Source organism: Anabrus simplex, chromosome 2 (assembly GCF_040414725.1).
Source record: "Anabrus simplex isolate iqAnaSimp1 chromosome 2, ASM4041472v1, whole genome shotgun sequence".
Lineage (NCBI taxonomy): Eukaryota > Metazoa > Arthropoda > Insecta > Orthoptera > Tettigoniidae > Anabrus > Anabrus simplex.
Genome location: NC_090266.1, coordinates 43,447,996 through 43,461,968, shown reverse-complemented (window position 1 = coordinate 43,461,968; position 13,973 = coordinate 43,447,996). Strand labels below are relative to the sequence as shown.

The 13,973-nt window shown below is 39.7% G+C and overlaps 1 protein-coding gene across 1 annotated transcript in view; it reads left to right on the top strand.

Annotated features, from left to right (window-relative positions):
* Positions 1–1,373: 1,373 nt before the first annotated feature.
* Positions 1,374–13,973, top strand: part of LOC136863441 (proteasome activator complex subunit 4A) — a 1,047,550-nt gene continuing 1,034,950 nt past the window's right edge. Inside the window, exon 1 of the mRNA XM_068225934.1 lies at positions 1,374–1,682. Coding sequence (XP_068082035.1) covers positions 1,501–1,682 — 182 coding nt within the window. The 5' untranslated portion in view covers positions 1,374–1,500. The remainder of the gene's footprint in view (positions 1,683–13,973) is intronic.

Sequence of the window (13,973 nt, the reverse complement as noted above, 5' to 3'; positions counted from 1 at the left end):
TCATTACTTCAGTATCGAAGGATGTATCTTGAGTATGAGTTCGGCTATTTTCTTGTACTGTAACATCCCATACCACCTTGCATTTGTTGGGTGCTTTCTCAATGTATTTTTAGAAGCTAAAGTTTTAGCATGGATACCGGTAAGTTTAATTTTGTATAACTTTTTACATTTAAAATAAGCTTTAGCCTATACACGCCATTCTGCTCGGTTCCGCCTGGACAAGAGCTTTTATAATTTCTGTAGCGCAAAAGCATTCTTCCTCCATACTATGTCAATTCATCAGTATACCAGTTCAACTTCTTGCTTTTAAGTTTAGCATTATAACTAATTTTCACCAGTGGTGAACATAAATGCCACAATTCAACCAATTTATTCAAACAGTTTTCAAATACAGTTTCATATTATTTTCTCCTATTTGAATTTCAAATGCTTAGCCCTAGTTAATTTGTTTCAGATTTTTTATAAATTTTCTTTGAGTCATCAGCCCATAGACTGGTTTCATACAGCTCTCCATGCCACCCTATCATGTGTTAACCTTTTCATTTCTACATAACTACTGCTTCCTACATCCGCTCTAATCTACTTGTCATAATCATACCTTGGTCTACCCCTACCGTTCTTACCACCTACACTTCCTTCAAAAACCAACTGAACAAGTCCTGGGTGTCTCAAGATGTGTCCTATCATTCTATCTCTTCTTCTCGTCAAATTTAGCCAAATCGATCTCCTCTCACCAATTCGATTCAGTATCTCTTCATTCGTGATTCGATCTATCCATCTCACCTTCAGCATTCTTCTATAACACCACATTTCAAGAGCTTCGATTCTCTTTCTTTCTGAGCTAGTTATCGTCCATGTTTCACTTTCATACAATGTCACGCTCCACACGAAAGTCTTCAAAAAATCTTTCTAATTTCGATATCAATGTTTGAAGTGAGCAAATTTCTTTTCTTAAGGAAGCTCTTCCTTGCTTGTGCTAGTCTGCATTTTATGTCCTCATTACTTCTGCCATCATTAGTTATTTTATTACCAAAGTAATATATAAATAGGTTTATATGTTAATATAATTGTCACGCTGACTTTTTACCCAAATCAGAACAGGTTCGTCATTGTAAATTATGTCAGCTGGTTAAGATATAAGGAGGACGGATGATTTATTTTTTAAATAAATCTCTCTCTCTCTGCTATGATATGTGGCCTTTTTAGTCTGTGTTCCATAAACTGCTCGGCAGAAGGAAGGGGAAGGAGAAAATTGGTTTCACTGCTCTTATTTATTCCATGGATGATGATGTCTGCAAATTTCTAGAAACGCGTTTTGTACAAGTTCCGTGACATTGTTATTTGATCTGTGGAAGCGGTAATGTCTTGTGAGATGCAAATGTTGGTGTAATGATGTAATTGCTTTGTTTTCCAATTATTCGGTAAATTAAAAGTCATGATGAAGTGATCAAGTTGTTCGGCTCGTGATATTAGTACTTCTGTAACAAAATAGTGGATACGATGGCGTTGGACGAGTCTAAACCTCAAAGTGAGGTTATCTTTAATAAGGTTCTGCCTTATTCTGATCGTATTGATGTTGAATCGCAACGATTACTGAATGACATTAAGGAAAATCTAGGTAAAGCGCTATTATTGCGTGAAATTCGCCCAGGAGCAGGAATTTGGGCCGATCTTTTGTTCAGGTAAGTGTATAAATCCGTATTTCGTTTGGGAGCTTTATTCGTTGACATTTGAACAGCTCATTTAAGCGTTTTCTCGATAATCTCATTTGGTTGTCTTCGAAGACACAAATCGTATTTTTAAATATGAACGAATGATTGACTGTATTGCATTTTCCAAATGTTTGGCGAACTTGTATTGTCATCGTCCGATGCATTAGTTAATTAATTTAGAGGTTTTTTTTTCTATTTGCTAAAAATGTTGTTTGAGTCATCAGCCCATAGACTGGTTTGGTGCAGCCCTCCATGCCACCCTATCCTGTGCTAACCTTTTCATTTCTACGTAACTACTGCATCCTACATCTGCTCTAATCTGCTTGTCATAATCATACCTTGGTCTACCCCTACCGATGGGATAGGAAAAGACTAGGAAGTGGAAGGAAGCGGCCGTGGCCTTAATTAAGGTTCAGCCCCGGCATTTGCCTGGTGTGAAAATGGGAAACCACGGAAAACCATCTTCAGGGCTGCCGACAGTGGAGCTCGAACCCACTATCTCCCGATTACTGGATACTGGCTGCACTTAAGCGACTGCAGCTATCGAGCTCGGTAATTAATTTAGTGTTACCTTATCAGAATGTTCAATTTCAGGACATTCTATTTGAAATCGTGGGACTTTTGATTAAAAGTAAGACAGGATAAATTTGTATAAATTGACACCCCGCAGCCCAACGTTTATAACATTATAAGAAAGTGAAAATAATGCAAATCTTACTTGGAATTCGTTTTAGAGGGGAGATGTATTCATTGCGATGTCTAGGAACTCACTACCCAGCCCCCGAAGTACATTTACTTTTATAACCTAATAAAGAGCAGTGCACGAATCCCTCATGCTCCAAGCAATCATACGCCGGTATTAGTTCAGCCCGAGGGCCCCTGTATTTGTAATGTTACAAGTAACTGGAATTAGTGAAATCTTACTTGGAGAGCATCTCAGAGGAGAGATGTGTTCATTGCGATTTCCAGGAAACCACCATCCCGCCCCAAGAAGCACATTCACTTTTATAACCTAGTTAAGATTATTACAGGCCCTTTTCATTTCTGTAGTAGCTACTTGTATTCCTGTTCGCCAATGTAAAGTGGCACGCGTTCTCCTTCTTGTCAAGAATGTTGATCATAATCAGTTACCAACCGCAGCACAATAAAAGCGCAAGTAAGTGTAACATGTGAAGAAAACAATGTACAATACAGAATAGCAATAAAGATATGTGAAACTTACCTTAATTTAAGAGGAGGGTAGAGGGTTTCTGCAGCCTTGAGGAATTTGTGCACCCGGGCGTTTAAGAGGAATGAGCTCTTAAAGAGAGATTCAGTAAGATAACTGTGGAAAAATCGGGTCGCTTTGCGGCTTCTATCCGTCCAGACCAATGGTGTTGTCCACGGCAAGAATCCTAACCGTCCAGACCAATCGTCTTTTCTAGATCCTGTCCTAACCGTATACGGAACTAGGGGCCTAAGGCCGTTTCGCGGCTTCTAACTGTCCTGACCTATGGTCTTGTCCATGACAAGAATCCTAACCGTCCAGACCAATGGTCTCCACGGCAAGAATCCTAACCGTCCAGAGCAGTCGTGTTGTCTAGATCCTATCCTAACGTATATGAAACTAGGGGCCTAGGGCCGCTTCGCAACTTCTAACCGTCCAGACCAATGGTCTTGTCCATGGCAAGAATTCTAACTGTCCAGACCAATCGTCTCCTCCACGGCTAGAATCCTAACCGTCCAGAGCAATTGTCTTGTCTAGATCCTATCCTAACCGTATATGAAACTAGGGGCCTAGGGCCGCTCTGCGGCTTCCAACCATCCGGACCAATGGTCTTGTCCACAGCAAGAATCCTTACCGTCCAAATCAGTCGTCTTGTCCAGATCCTATCCTAATCCTAATCCTAACCGTCCGCATGGCAAGAATGGTGAACAATCGAAGCATAGTTCCTAAGTACAGAGGTTGGCAGCACTGAGCACTGATGCAGAACATCCTTTCTGAGAAGGCCGCGAGCGAGTAAACAAACAACAGTCGTTGCGCGTCTGTGTGAATGGGGGTCCCACGGGCTGAACTAATGATCATACGCCTTCCAGCAATCCGATATTATAATACTTCCCGGCAGTATCCAGTCCCTTATGACTTTGAGCAAAGTCTGTTTGTCCCTTCTCTCGAAGGTACAACAAAAAAGTTTTTATGATTCTCCCTCTCCACGCCTCCAAAACACCACTGTCCGTCTGCACGTCTCCCCCTATTATACTTCATTTTACCAAACTTTCAATTTCGACAATAATACTAGGCCCACCAATTTTTTTTATTAGCCACCACCCATTCTACACACATCTCTCGACAGAAACTGGAACAATCAACTGTAGTTTTGTTACAAAAACCCGATTCAGGCTTCACAATAGGACCCGGTGGTTTAGGTTGAATGCACCACAGGATGATGAAATCCTATTTTGAAGAGCTTCAAATTAGACCCTTCGAAGAAAGTGTTTTCCTGTGCACTCACAAACCTTTCGCACCTCAATCGACGACGACACGAAAAAATTATACGAGTGCCGTTCACACTCGGAGTCAGTTTAACTTCACGACCACACTTTTCACACACTGGGTGATTAGAAAGTAAGGCGTGACTTTCATACAACTGCACTAAATCATTCACCTTCGCGTCATAATCATGTACTGTCGGCAGCCCTGAAGATAGTTTTCCATGGTTTCCCATTTTTGCACCAGGCAAATGCTGGGGCTGTACCTTAATTAAAGCCACGGCTGCTTCCTTCCCATTCCTTGGACCTGTCTGTGTCACTGCGACGTAAAGCAAATAGCAAAAAAATATTGTATTTTAGACATAAATATTACATGGAACAGCTAAAAAAGCAGGCCTTATAACACGCTTTTTACAGTTGGAATGGATGCTCCCTATTCCAGGGTGTGGACTCCAAATTCCTTCCTTTTCAACTTTCGTGTAGATATTACCAATAATACAACTTAAACTTAAAAGCATTTTAGTCTATCAAAACACTAATGAAAACAAATGAAACGTTATAACATATACATAAACCACATTTATCAGGAATGATATTTTTTGTTCTACAAGAAGATCTTTTGATTCTATCAAATCAGTTTTAACGATGCATATATACAACTAGCTGCTACCTGCAGCTTTGATCACATGGATTTCATAATTTGATGAAAGTAATCATCCTCACTACCGCACTAACACATTTTGTGAAAATTCCGAAGGTGTAAAAACTCACTGAAAAATTGAGTTTCATTTACCCCAGTACCTCTTTGCAAACCATGTTTGTGGTATTGCCTTCTGGGTCTAAGATATCAGGGGGGATCAAATATAAACGGGATGTTATTTTTTATTTAAATGCATTTTTTGAAAAACACAAGGCAATTAAAATTTATTTTGCACATAGTTTCCTGCTTTGGAAATGCATTTGTCCCAGCATATGGGCAGCTTTTTGGTGCCTTCATCGTTAAAAGAACAGGGTCGTGTCACCGGCCAGTTGCGCACGAAGTCTTCCACACTCTTGTCATCTTCAAATCGTTGCTCACCTAGAGATTCTTAAGCGGTCCTAACAAATGGAATCAGAGGTCGATAAGTCCGGGCTGTAAGGTGGGTGATCAAGTGTAGTCCAATACATTTCCTGTAGCTTGGAGACAGAGCTGCAGAATGGGGCCGCGCATTGTCGTGGAGGAGGATGACCTATCGAATCGGTTGGTCTCGTCTTTTGCGGCGATATGCCACCCTCGCCTTGGTCAACAGCTCACAGTAGTAAGCTGCATTGATTATGCGTCACTCGTGCAAAAAAAAAATCAGCAGAATACCTCGCCGATCAAAAAATAAAGACGGTTGCAAGAACTTTGCCAGCTGACAGTCGAGTCTTGGCTTTCACTGTTGCTGCCTCCCCTTTCCTCCACCACTCCTTACTTTCTTGTTTGGATTCGGGAGTGTAGCGGTGGACCCTTGTTTCGTCGCAGGGGACAATCCAGCTCAGAAATGCATCACCTTCTTCGGCAAGCCTTGCTGTAAGTCTTCGACAGACCTCCAAGCATCTTAATTTCAGATTTTCGGTCAGAAGGAGAGGGACCCATCTGGAACACACTTTACGGAACTGTAGGTTGTTTGTGATTATTGCTTGACGGCTCCCATAACTGATTCCGACTTGTTCTACAATTTCTGATACTCTCGCCTGTCGATCGTCGGCAATAATGTCTTTAACCACAAAAATGTTTTCGTCTGTAATGCTGGTCCAAGGACGGCGATCATGTTGCTGATTTTCCACACGTTCTCATCCTTCTTTGAACATTTTATGCCAGGCAGACACATGCGTCCTTGACAGTGCTTGATCACCAAACTGTGCAGTCAATCTCTGGCAAATTTCCACTGCAGTAACTCCTTCATGAGCAAGAAATTTTATAATTTTGCATTGCGCAGTGGAGAGGTGCACCTGTTGTTCAGACATTGTGAGCATTACTGATGAAACAGCAGGAAATATCTAACAGCACGCTTACCCCACTCCTAACGGTCCCACCTAAGCATAGCAGAAGCGCAGGGCCAGTCCTACCAACTGTTGATGTTCAGGAACAAAATTATTGTTTATATTTGGTCGACCTTTGTAAAAATGCTACTGGCAGGGATAACTCTATATCATGCGCCATAGAACTGTTCATGCGAGAAATAGCCCTCTCTCAAGTCAAAAAAAGAAGAAGAAAATACAGGTTTTTTAAAAGGATTCCGAATACCAATTTCCATGTCTGCAACATCTGCAGTTTTTGAGATATAAGAAACCTCATAAAAATAATTCAACCCCTTAGTCAGCCCTTCCCCCCTCCCCCTCCTTAAGTGGATTTTCCTAAAACAGTCATTTTTTGAGGTATAAGTATCCTTATCGAAATAATTCAACTCCTAATATGTAGATGTGTATAAGATAAATCAAGAAAATTCAACTCCTCCTTCACTTTATTTCGACCCCAGCCCCTTAAGTGGATTTCCCCCCCCCCCCCAAAAAAAAAGTGTTCCTTTATATTTAAAGGAGATTCCAAATACCAATTTTCACGTCCGTAACATCTTCACTTTTTTTAGATATATCCTCAAAAAGAATTTGACTAATTTTTTTCTTCTTTTCACCCCCCCACCGAGCTCAATAGCTGATGTCGCTTAAGTGCTGCCAGTATCCAGTATTCGGGAGATAGTGGGTTCGAACTCCACTGTCGGCAGCCTTGAAGATGGTTTTCCGTGGTTTCCCATTTTCATACCAGGCATATGCTGGGGCTGTACTTCAATTAAGGTAACGGATGCTTCCTTTCCACACCTAGCCTTTTCCTGTCCCATCGTCGCCATTAGACCTATTTGTCGGTGTGACGTCAAGCAACTTGTAAAAAATTTTCACCCCCTTAATTGAATATTCCAAAAAAAGGGAAAAATATGGGTGTCATTATTTCTAAAGCAGATTCCAAGTACCAGTTATCATGTTTGTAACATCCATTTTTGAGATGTATCACCACAAAAAGAATTCAGCCCCTTTTTTTAGTTCTTTTAACCCCCCTCTTAAGTGATTATTCTGGAAAATAAATATGTGGTCCTTTAATTTTAAAGGATGTTCTAAATACCAATTTTAGAGTGTGTAACATCTTCGGTTATTGAGATTTATAAGAATCCTTGTAAGGAATTCAATTTTTTCACTTCTTCCTTCCCCCCTGGTGGATTTTCCGAAAACAAAAAATTTACGTGTTACTTTATTTTAAAAGGAGATTCCAAAATCCAAGTATCACGCCTGTAACATCAGTTCTTGAGATATAAGTATTCCCACAAAAATAATTCAACCCCTTTTTCACTTCTTTTCACCCCCCCCCCCCCCCCCCCCCACTTAAGTGGCTCTTCCTATAACAAAAGTATACGTGTTTCGTATCTTTAAAAGGACTTTCCAATACCAATTTTCATGTCTGTAACAGCTTCAGTTTTTGAGCTGAAGTTTGTGTTTGCGATCTACAAAGTGAACGGTGATACTGAGGTATTGCAAGAGACTATCCTCATTATTTCTGTATTGAAAGTCTGTTAAAAGCAGAACAGTAAAGCTTTGATTTCCACCTATTCAATACATTAAAAGCAATTATAAAATTAGGATCTCATCCTTATTTTATTGCTTAGTTGTTAAAACATAGGACTTGTTTTGTTCATATTCTGAATATTTTCAGCTATAAATATTATTACAAGGTTAAATTGATAACATTGTTCTAGAACTTACACTTATGGTTTGCCATTAACAAACTTATCCATAATAAGCCTTACAAACCACTTAAATATAAAACTTTTGTATATTACATTGTCTTATTGAAAATAATATGACTATTTATTGAGTTTGAAACTTTAAAACCTTATTCTAATATTTAACCCTGACAGTAACACGTCTATAAATATCGCTTTAGTTACACCACACGTTTCGAAGACGTGTCACTCAAAACCTATTATTTAAAGTTACATTAAAGTTACCAGATGGAATGAACAAGGAATAGAGGTGGTGGAGGGGATAACTCTCCCCTCCTTAAGAGGAATAGATGGGATTCATTCGCACAACACGTCAGAAAAACGTATGGTGTTACTGTCAGGGTTAAAATACAATGCCATTACTTAGTCTCTATATAAATACATTCATAATCTGTTGAATTGCTGAATGTCTTAAGATATTTTTTGTATACACATTGAAACATTTTGTTACAACTCTCGTAAACTTTTTCACTTGTTGTACCATATGGAATTGGAATCTTAATACACTCTCAAGACAGCTGAGTTAGCTGACAAAACTGATGCGCACCGTTGATTATAGGTTATGAATTTTGTCCTACATTAAATATTTAACTTCAAAATTTGTCGAATTCACAAATTGCTTGTAGTCTTAACCAGTGTACGGCAGTCGTACAGACGTAAGCAGGGACTCAGTCAAGTGATGACAGACAAGCTTTGGTGATATGCAAGTGGTAATTTCATCAACGTTTACATAAGTAAGTCTGTTGACATATCTGTAACAGGAAATTTATTTCGTAAGAATATGCTGAATGGTTAAAATTTGAAGGAGCTAACGTTGAAGGATCAGCACTTACCCTTTCTACTCCTGCCTGCATTTTCACAAGATGTACCCACTACGAAAAATTTGTCTAGCACTATTTTCACTGAGAATGAAATAAGTTTACTCAATAAAGGATCTAAATTCAACTGGCCTAACCCACACGTAATGGAAGACTTGATAACTACAATAGCAGAAGCAGAGTCGAATGTAGGACAAGTACTAGTAGATTCGCAAAATGATACTAGGTAGGATATCAAAAAGAAGGTTCCTACCTCTGTTGAAGAATTAATAAACTATTTAGATTCTACTTTATCTAAACAAATCAATGGTTTAAGAACCAAAATTAAGAATAGCAATTTAATTGTAACTAAAACAGGCAAAGGTGAAACTACAGTTCTCTTAAACATGATTACATTAAAAAACAGAAGCATTTTTTCAGATAATAATAATTTCGTGTGGCTGTTTCTAGACGAGTGCAGCCCTTGTAAGGCAGACCCTCCGATGAGGGTGGGCGGCATCTGCCATGTGAGGTAACTGCGTGTAATTGTGGTGGAGGATAGTGTTATGTGTGGTGTGTGAGTTGCAGGGATGTTGGGGACAGCACAAACACCCAGCCCCCGGGCCCTTGGAATTAACCAATGAAGGTTAAAATCCCCGCCCCGGCCGGGAATCGAACCCGGGACCCTCTGAACCGAAGGCCAGTACGCTGACCATTCAGCCAACGAGTCGGACATTTTTTCAGATAATAATTATGTAGCCTAATAACTAATAAAGACCCTATAAATAAAATTCAGAAGAACCTAAAGAATATACTTAAAAATTCCACTTTTCTAATTAACAAACGAGAGTATAAAAAAAATGATCAATATGAATCCCAAATTACCAAGGGCTAAAGCTCTACCTAAAATCCATAAAGCAAACCAGTTCTCTTTCCACACCGTTAGCGCGAATGATGTTAAACGTGTGGTGTACTCTATCACTTCTGATGCGACAGGTAATGATGGTATCTCGAAAAAATTAATTAAAAACATCATCGGGGCTGTACTACCAATACTGACTCACATATTTAACTACTGCCTGACCAATGGAGTATTCCCTAACGTTTGGAAAGGCGCACTAATAAGGCCTATCCCGAAAAACAATACCTTGGATTCTCCATCAGATTACCGCCCTGTGTCCATCCTGCCACCCCTCGCAAAAGCACTCGAACGTCTGATTCGTGCACAAATCACTGTATACCTGACCCAAAATTCCCTCCTTGACCTTTTTCAATCCGGCGTAAGAAAAAGGACATAGTACCGCGACAGCATTACTGCGAGTTACGGACAACATCAGACAAGCGATAGACCAACGATATGTGACTGTAGCACCACTACTAGACCTAAGCAGCGCCTTTGGCACAGTTAGCCCGGGGTTACTACTGCTGAAACTCTGTAGTTTCAACTTTAATATGACATCTCGTAAATTTTGTAGCTCCTACCTCACTGACCGTTGTCAATGAATATCAGTGGGAAGAATGTACTCAGGATGGCACAACAAGTCAATAGGTGTCCCACAGGGGTCGGTTTTGGGCCCACTTTAATTTGTTGTTAGTGTGAACGACATAGGGGACGCATTGAAATATAGCAAGTATCATATCTGTGCAGATGATCTTTAGATTTATTATCACTCATATCCACAAGACATAGCTGTAGCCATTGACAGAGTAAATTTTGACTTACGATGACTGAATGACTATGCGAAAAATAACAGCTTGTTAATAAATCCTAACAAAACTCAGGCTATTATATTTGGTACCAAACGAAACCTTCACTGGTTAAAAAGTAGACATGCACCCCAATTATTTTAAATAATATTGTCCTGCCCTATTGTACGTCAGTAAGAAATTTACACGTTATAATGACTGAGACACTAAATTGGACTGAACAAGTGACAAATACATGCCGTGAAGTGCAGAAATCCCGTTTTCCTCTCAAACGCTACTCTACTATATTTCCAAAACATCTTAAAATACAACTGGTAAAATCCCTAATCTTACCAATTCTAGACTAATGCGACACTGTACTTACGGACATATCTCATGACAGTGACAAGATGCTTGAACGGAGTTTAAACACCTGTATTCGATTCATATTTGAGCTGCGATATGGTTCTCACATTTCACCTTATTACAGGGAGTTCTCATGGCTTCATGTTCATGAGCGTCGCAGTCTCCACATGTTGTCCCTTTTGCATGGAGTTCTAAACACAGGTGTACCGAATTATCTCTCTTCAAAATTTAATTACCTCTCCTCCTATCATAACCACGATACACGATCTGGCTCCTGTTTAACAATATCTCTCAGTCACTCCAGGACCTACAACCGCTCCTTGGTAGTCACTGCTGTGAGGCTGTGGAATACCTTACCCGCTACCATTAGGGATTTGCGTTCTCGTAGGAGGTTTAAGATGGATTGCCGAAATCATTTTCTGAATACTTCTAGCTGACTTTTCGATGTGTGAAGTGTGAATGAGTGGGTGAATGAGCATATTTTCATAAAAGTTAGAAATATATTTGCTAGTTATAGGTTTGTACTGTGTTTCCGTCTCTTATTATCACTGGTGTTAGTTTATATTTATTATCATGTACATTTAGATTGTCATGTTGTACATTCTATAATCGTTTTTTTTATTACAATCTCCATATTTTCTGTTAGTACTATATTATTTTAAAAATATTTTTTGTATTTAAATATTATACTGTATGTATGTTAATTATTTTTAAATATTGTGGTTAAATGTAAGAGAAGGCCTTGAGCCCTAACTTCGCCACGAATAAAGACGAATTACTTACTTACTTACTTACTTACTTACTTACTTACAAATATGCCTGTTAGACCTATAATCAATAGTAGAGGAAGTCCTACTTATAAAATCTCAAAATTCTTCCACCAATTTTTAAAGAAACATTACAAATTTAACAGCGATTCCATGATCAGTAGTTCAATTGAATTTTGCGAAAAATTTAATAGTTTCAGCTTACAATCGCATCACAGGATGTGTTCCTATGATATAACCAATATGTAGCCAAGCATACCTATTAAAAAAACCGTTGAAATCATCAGGCTTAAATTGAAATGGCGGACAGTGCATAGTCGGACAAGGCAAGGCTCCTGATTAACGTTAAGTTTGAAGGTGTACTTTCGCAGTGTAAACGATTTGTGATGCTAATCCTTTTCCTAGCATTGTTGTGCGTATACAGAAGTGTTAGTGACATGATACTTGTGATTAACATCTACCAGGAAACAAAAATATCATGCCGGGCAAAGTGAAGCAAGTGCCTATGGAGAGCTTGGTGAAGCAAGCCGTCCAGGACACGCTGTGTAGCAAGGACACCTTGAGCACGTTTGCCAACCTAATACAGGAGCAAGTGACAAAGGTAGTGGTAGAACAATTGCAGGAGTCTGTAGACTTCAATACTAAGGTAATTGAAGACTTGCGGAGTGCTCTCGAAGATAGGGACAAAATCATAAAGAGACTAGAGTCCCAGTTACAGGAGAAGACAGACGATCTGGAACAGTACACGAGGCGCCAGTGCTTGCGAGTGTTCGGTGTAGCAGAGTCCGCACATGAGAACACGGACGACATTATTTTAAATATTGCTGAGGAAATTGGGGTCGATCTCAGTCTAGAAGACATTGATAGGTCACACAGGGTAGGGAAAAGAGATGGCGGTCGTCCGAGACCAATAATAGTGAAGTTTGTGTCCTGTCAGAAGAGGAATGCAATGTTCACAAACAAGAAAAAAACTGAAGAGCACAAACAAAACTATCCGAGAAGATCTCACTCCCCTGAGACTACAGCTCCTCCAGGAGGTAATTTCGAAGTACGGCGTAAAAAATACGTGGTCGAAGGATGGGACAGTGATAGTGAAACGAGGTGACAGGAAAATTCGGGTCACAAATCGCCAAGAACTAAACAGCATTAGTTAATCATGAGCCTAAGCTAAAACTAGGCGATAATTGTAATTCAATAGGAAAATACCTAGAATTGTAAATATCTGTTAAATGTAATTGATAACTTAGATTAGGCTTAACTAAATTCCAGGGAACTAGTTCAGTTAGCATTTAGAAACTGTCAAGTTGGCGTTTCTTAGGCTAAAGGAAACAAATGTCTCTAATTACAGCCTGCAAACCTCCCCTCCCGAAACGCAGACCGGTCAAACTACAACCACCCCTTCCCAAACCACTGCTGGCTGCCCCAGTGGCATTCCTCCTGTACCCCCAGGCTCTCTGCAGGTGGGGCCACGTGAACACACAGAGCCTTCTTTCCCATTTCACTGAATTCTCAGACATATTCTCCCACAACAACTTCCATGCCATATTAATATCTGAGACATGGTTGAAACCAAGTATCCCGTCTTCACTAGTACATATGGAGGGTTACACGCTGATAAGAAACGATAGAGTAGGAAAAGGTGGGGGAGGCGTAGGGATATATCTGTGCAAGGATATGAAATTCAAAGAATTATGCAAAACACCAAGTGAATTTCACAACGGGCCGGAGTTCCTATTTATTGAATTACAAATTCGCAGTGATAAGTGTTTACTGGGTGTTGTGTATCGTGCACCGAAGACGAGATATATTGAAGACCTGGAGGAAGCACTACAGGATCTATTACCTAGGTATGAGCATGTTATTTTAATGGGTGACTTTAATTCTGACATGATAAAATGTTATTCTGCTGAATCTAGACGACTTAAAAGCATGCTTACCTCACTCAATATGACGATCCTTCCCCTAAATCCTACACACCACACAGCTACTTCCCATACACTACTGGACTTAATTATTACAAACAATACTGACAGAATGCAGACTTACGGACAACAGCCAGCTAATACAGATGTTGATTCCCATAGGGAATTTAAAATATTTGTCCTGAATGAGTAAATTTATAATACCAATATAATGGTCCGTTATTGGACATTATAAATTTTCCAGCTAACTCATTCTTGGTTGCCTGCGTTTCGCCCTCGTGTGCTAAGTTAGGCTCATCAGTTGGGACTTAGCACACCACCCAAGATGCAAGGCTAGTGCATACTGTGGAGGCCACTGCATAGGCTACTTGAAGCCACCAGCAGTGCCAATGCACTATGAGAGCTATGTCTCATTTCCAAAAATTGATGCCTGCCTGGCCATCAGATAATACTGATGTTGATT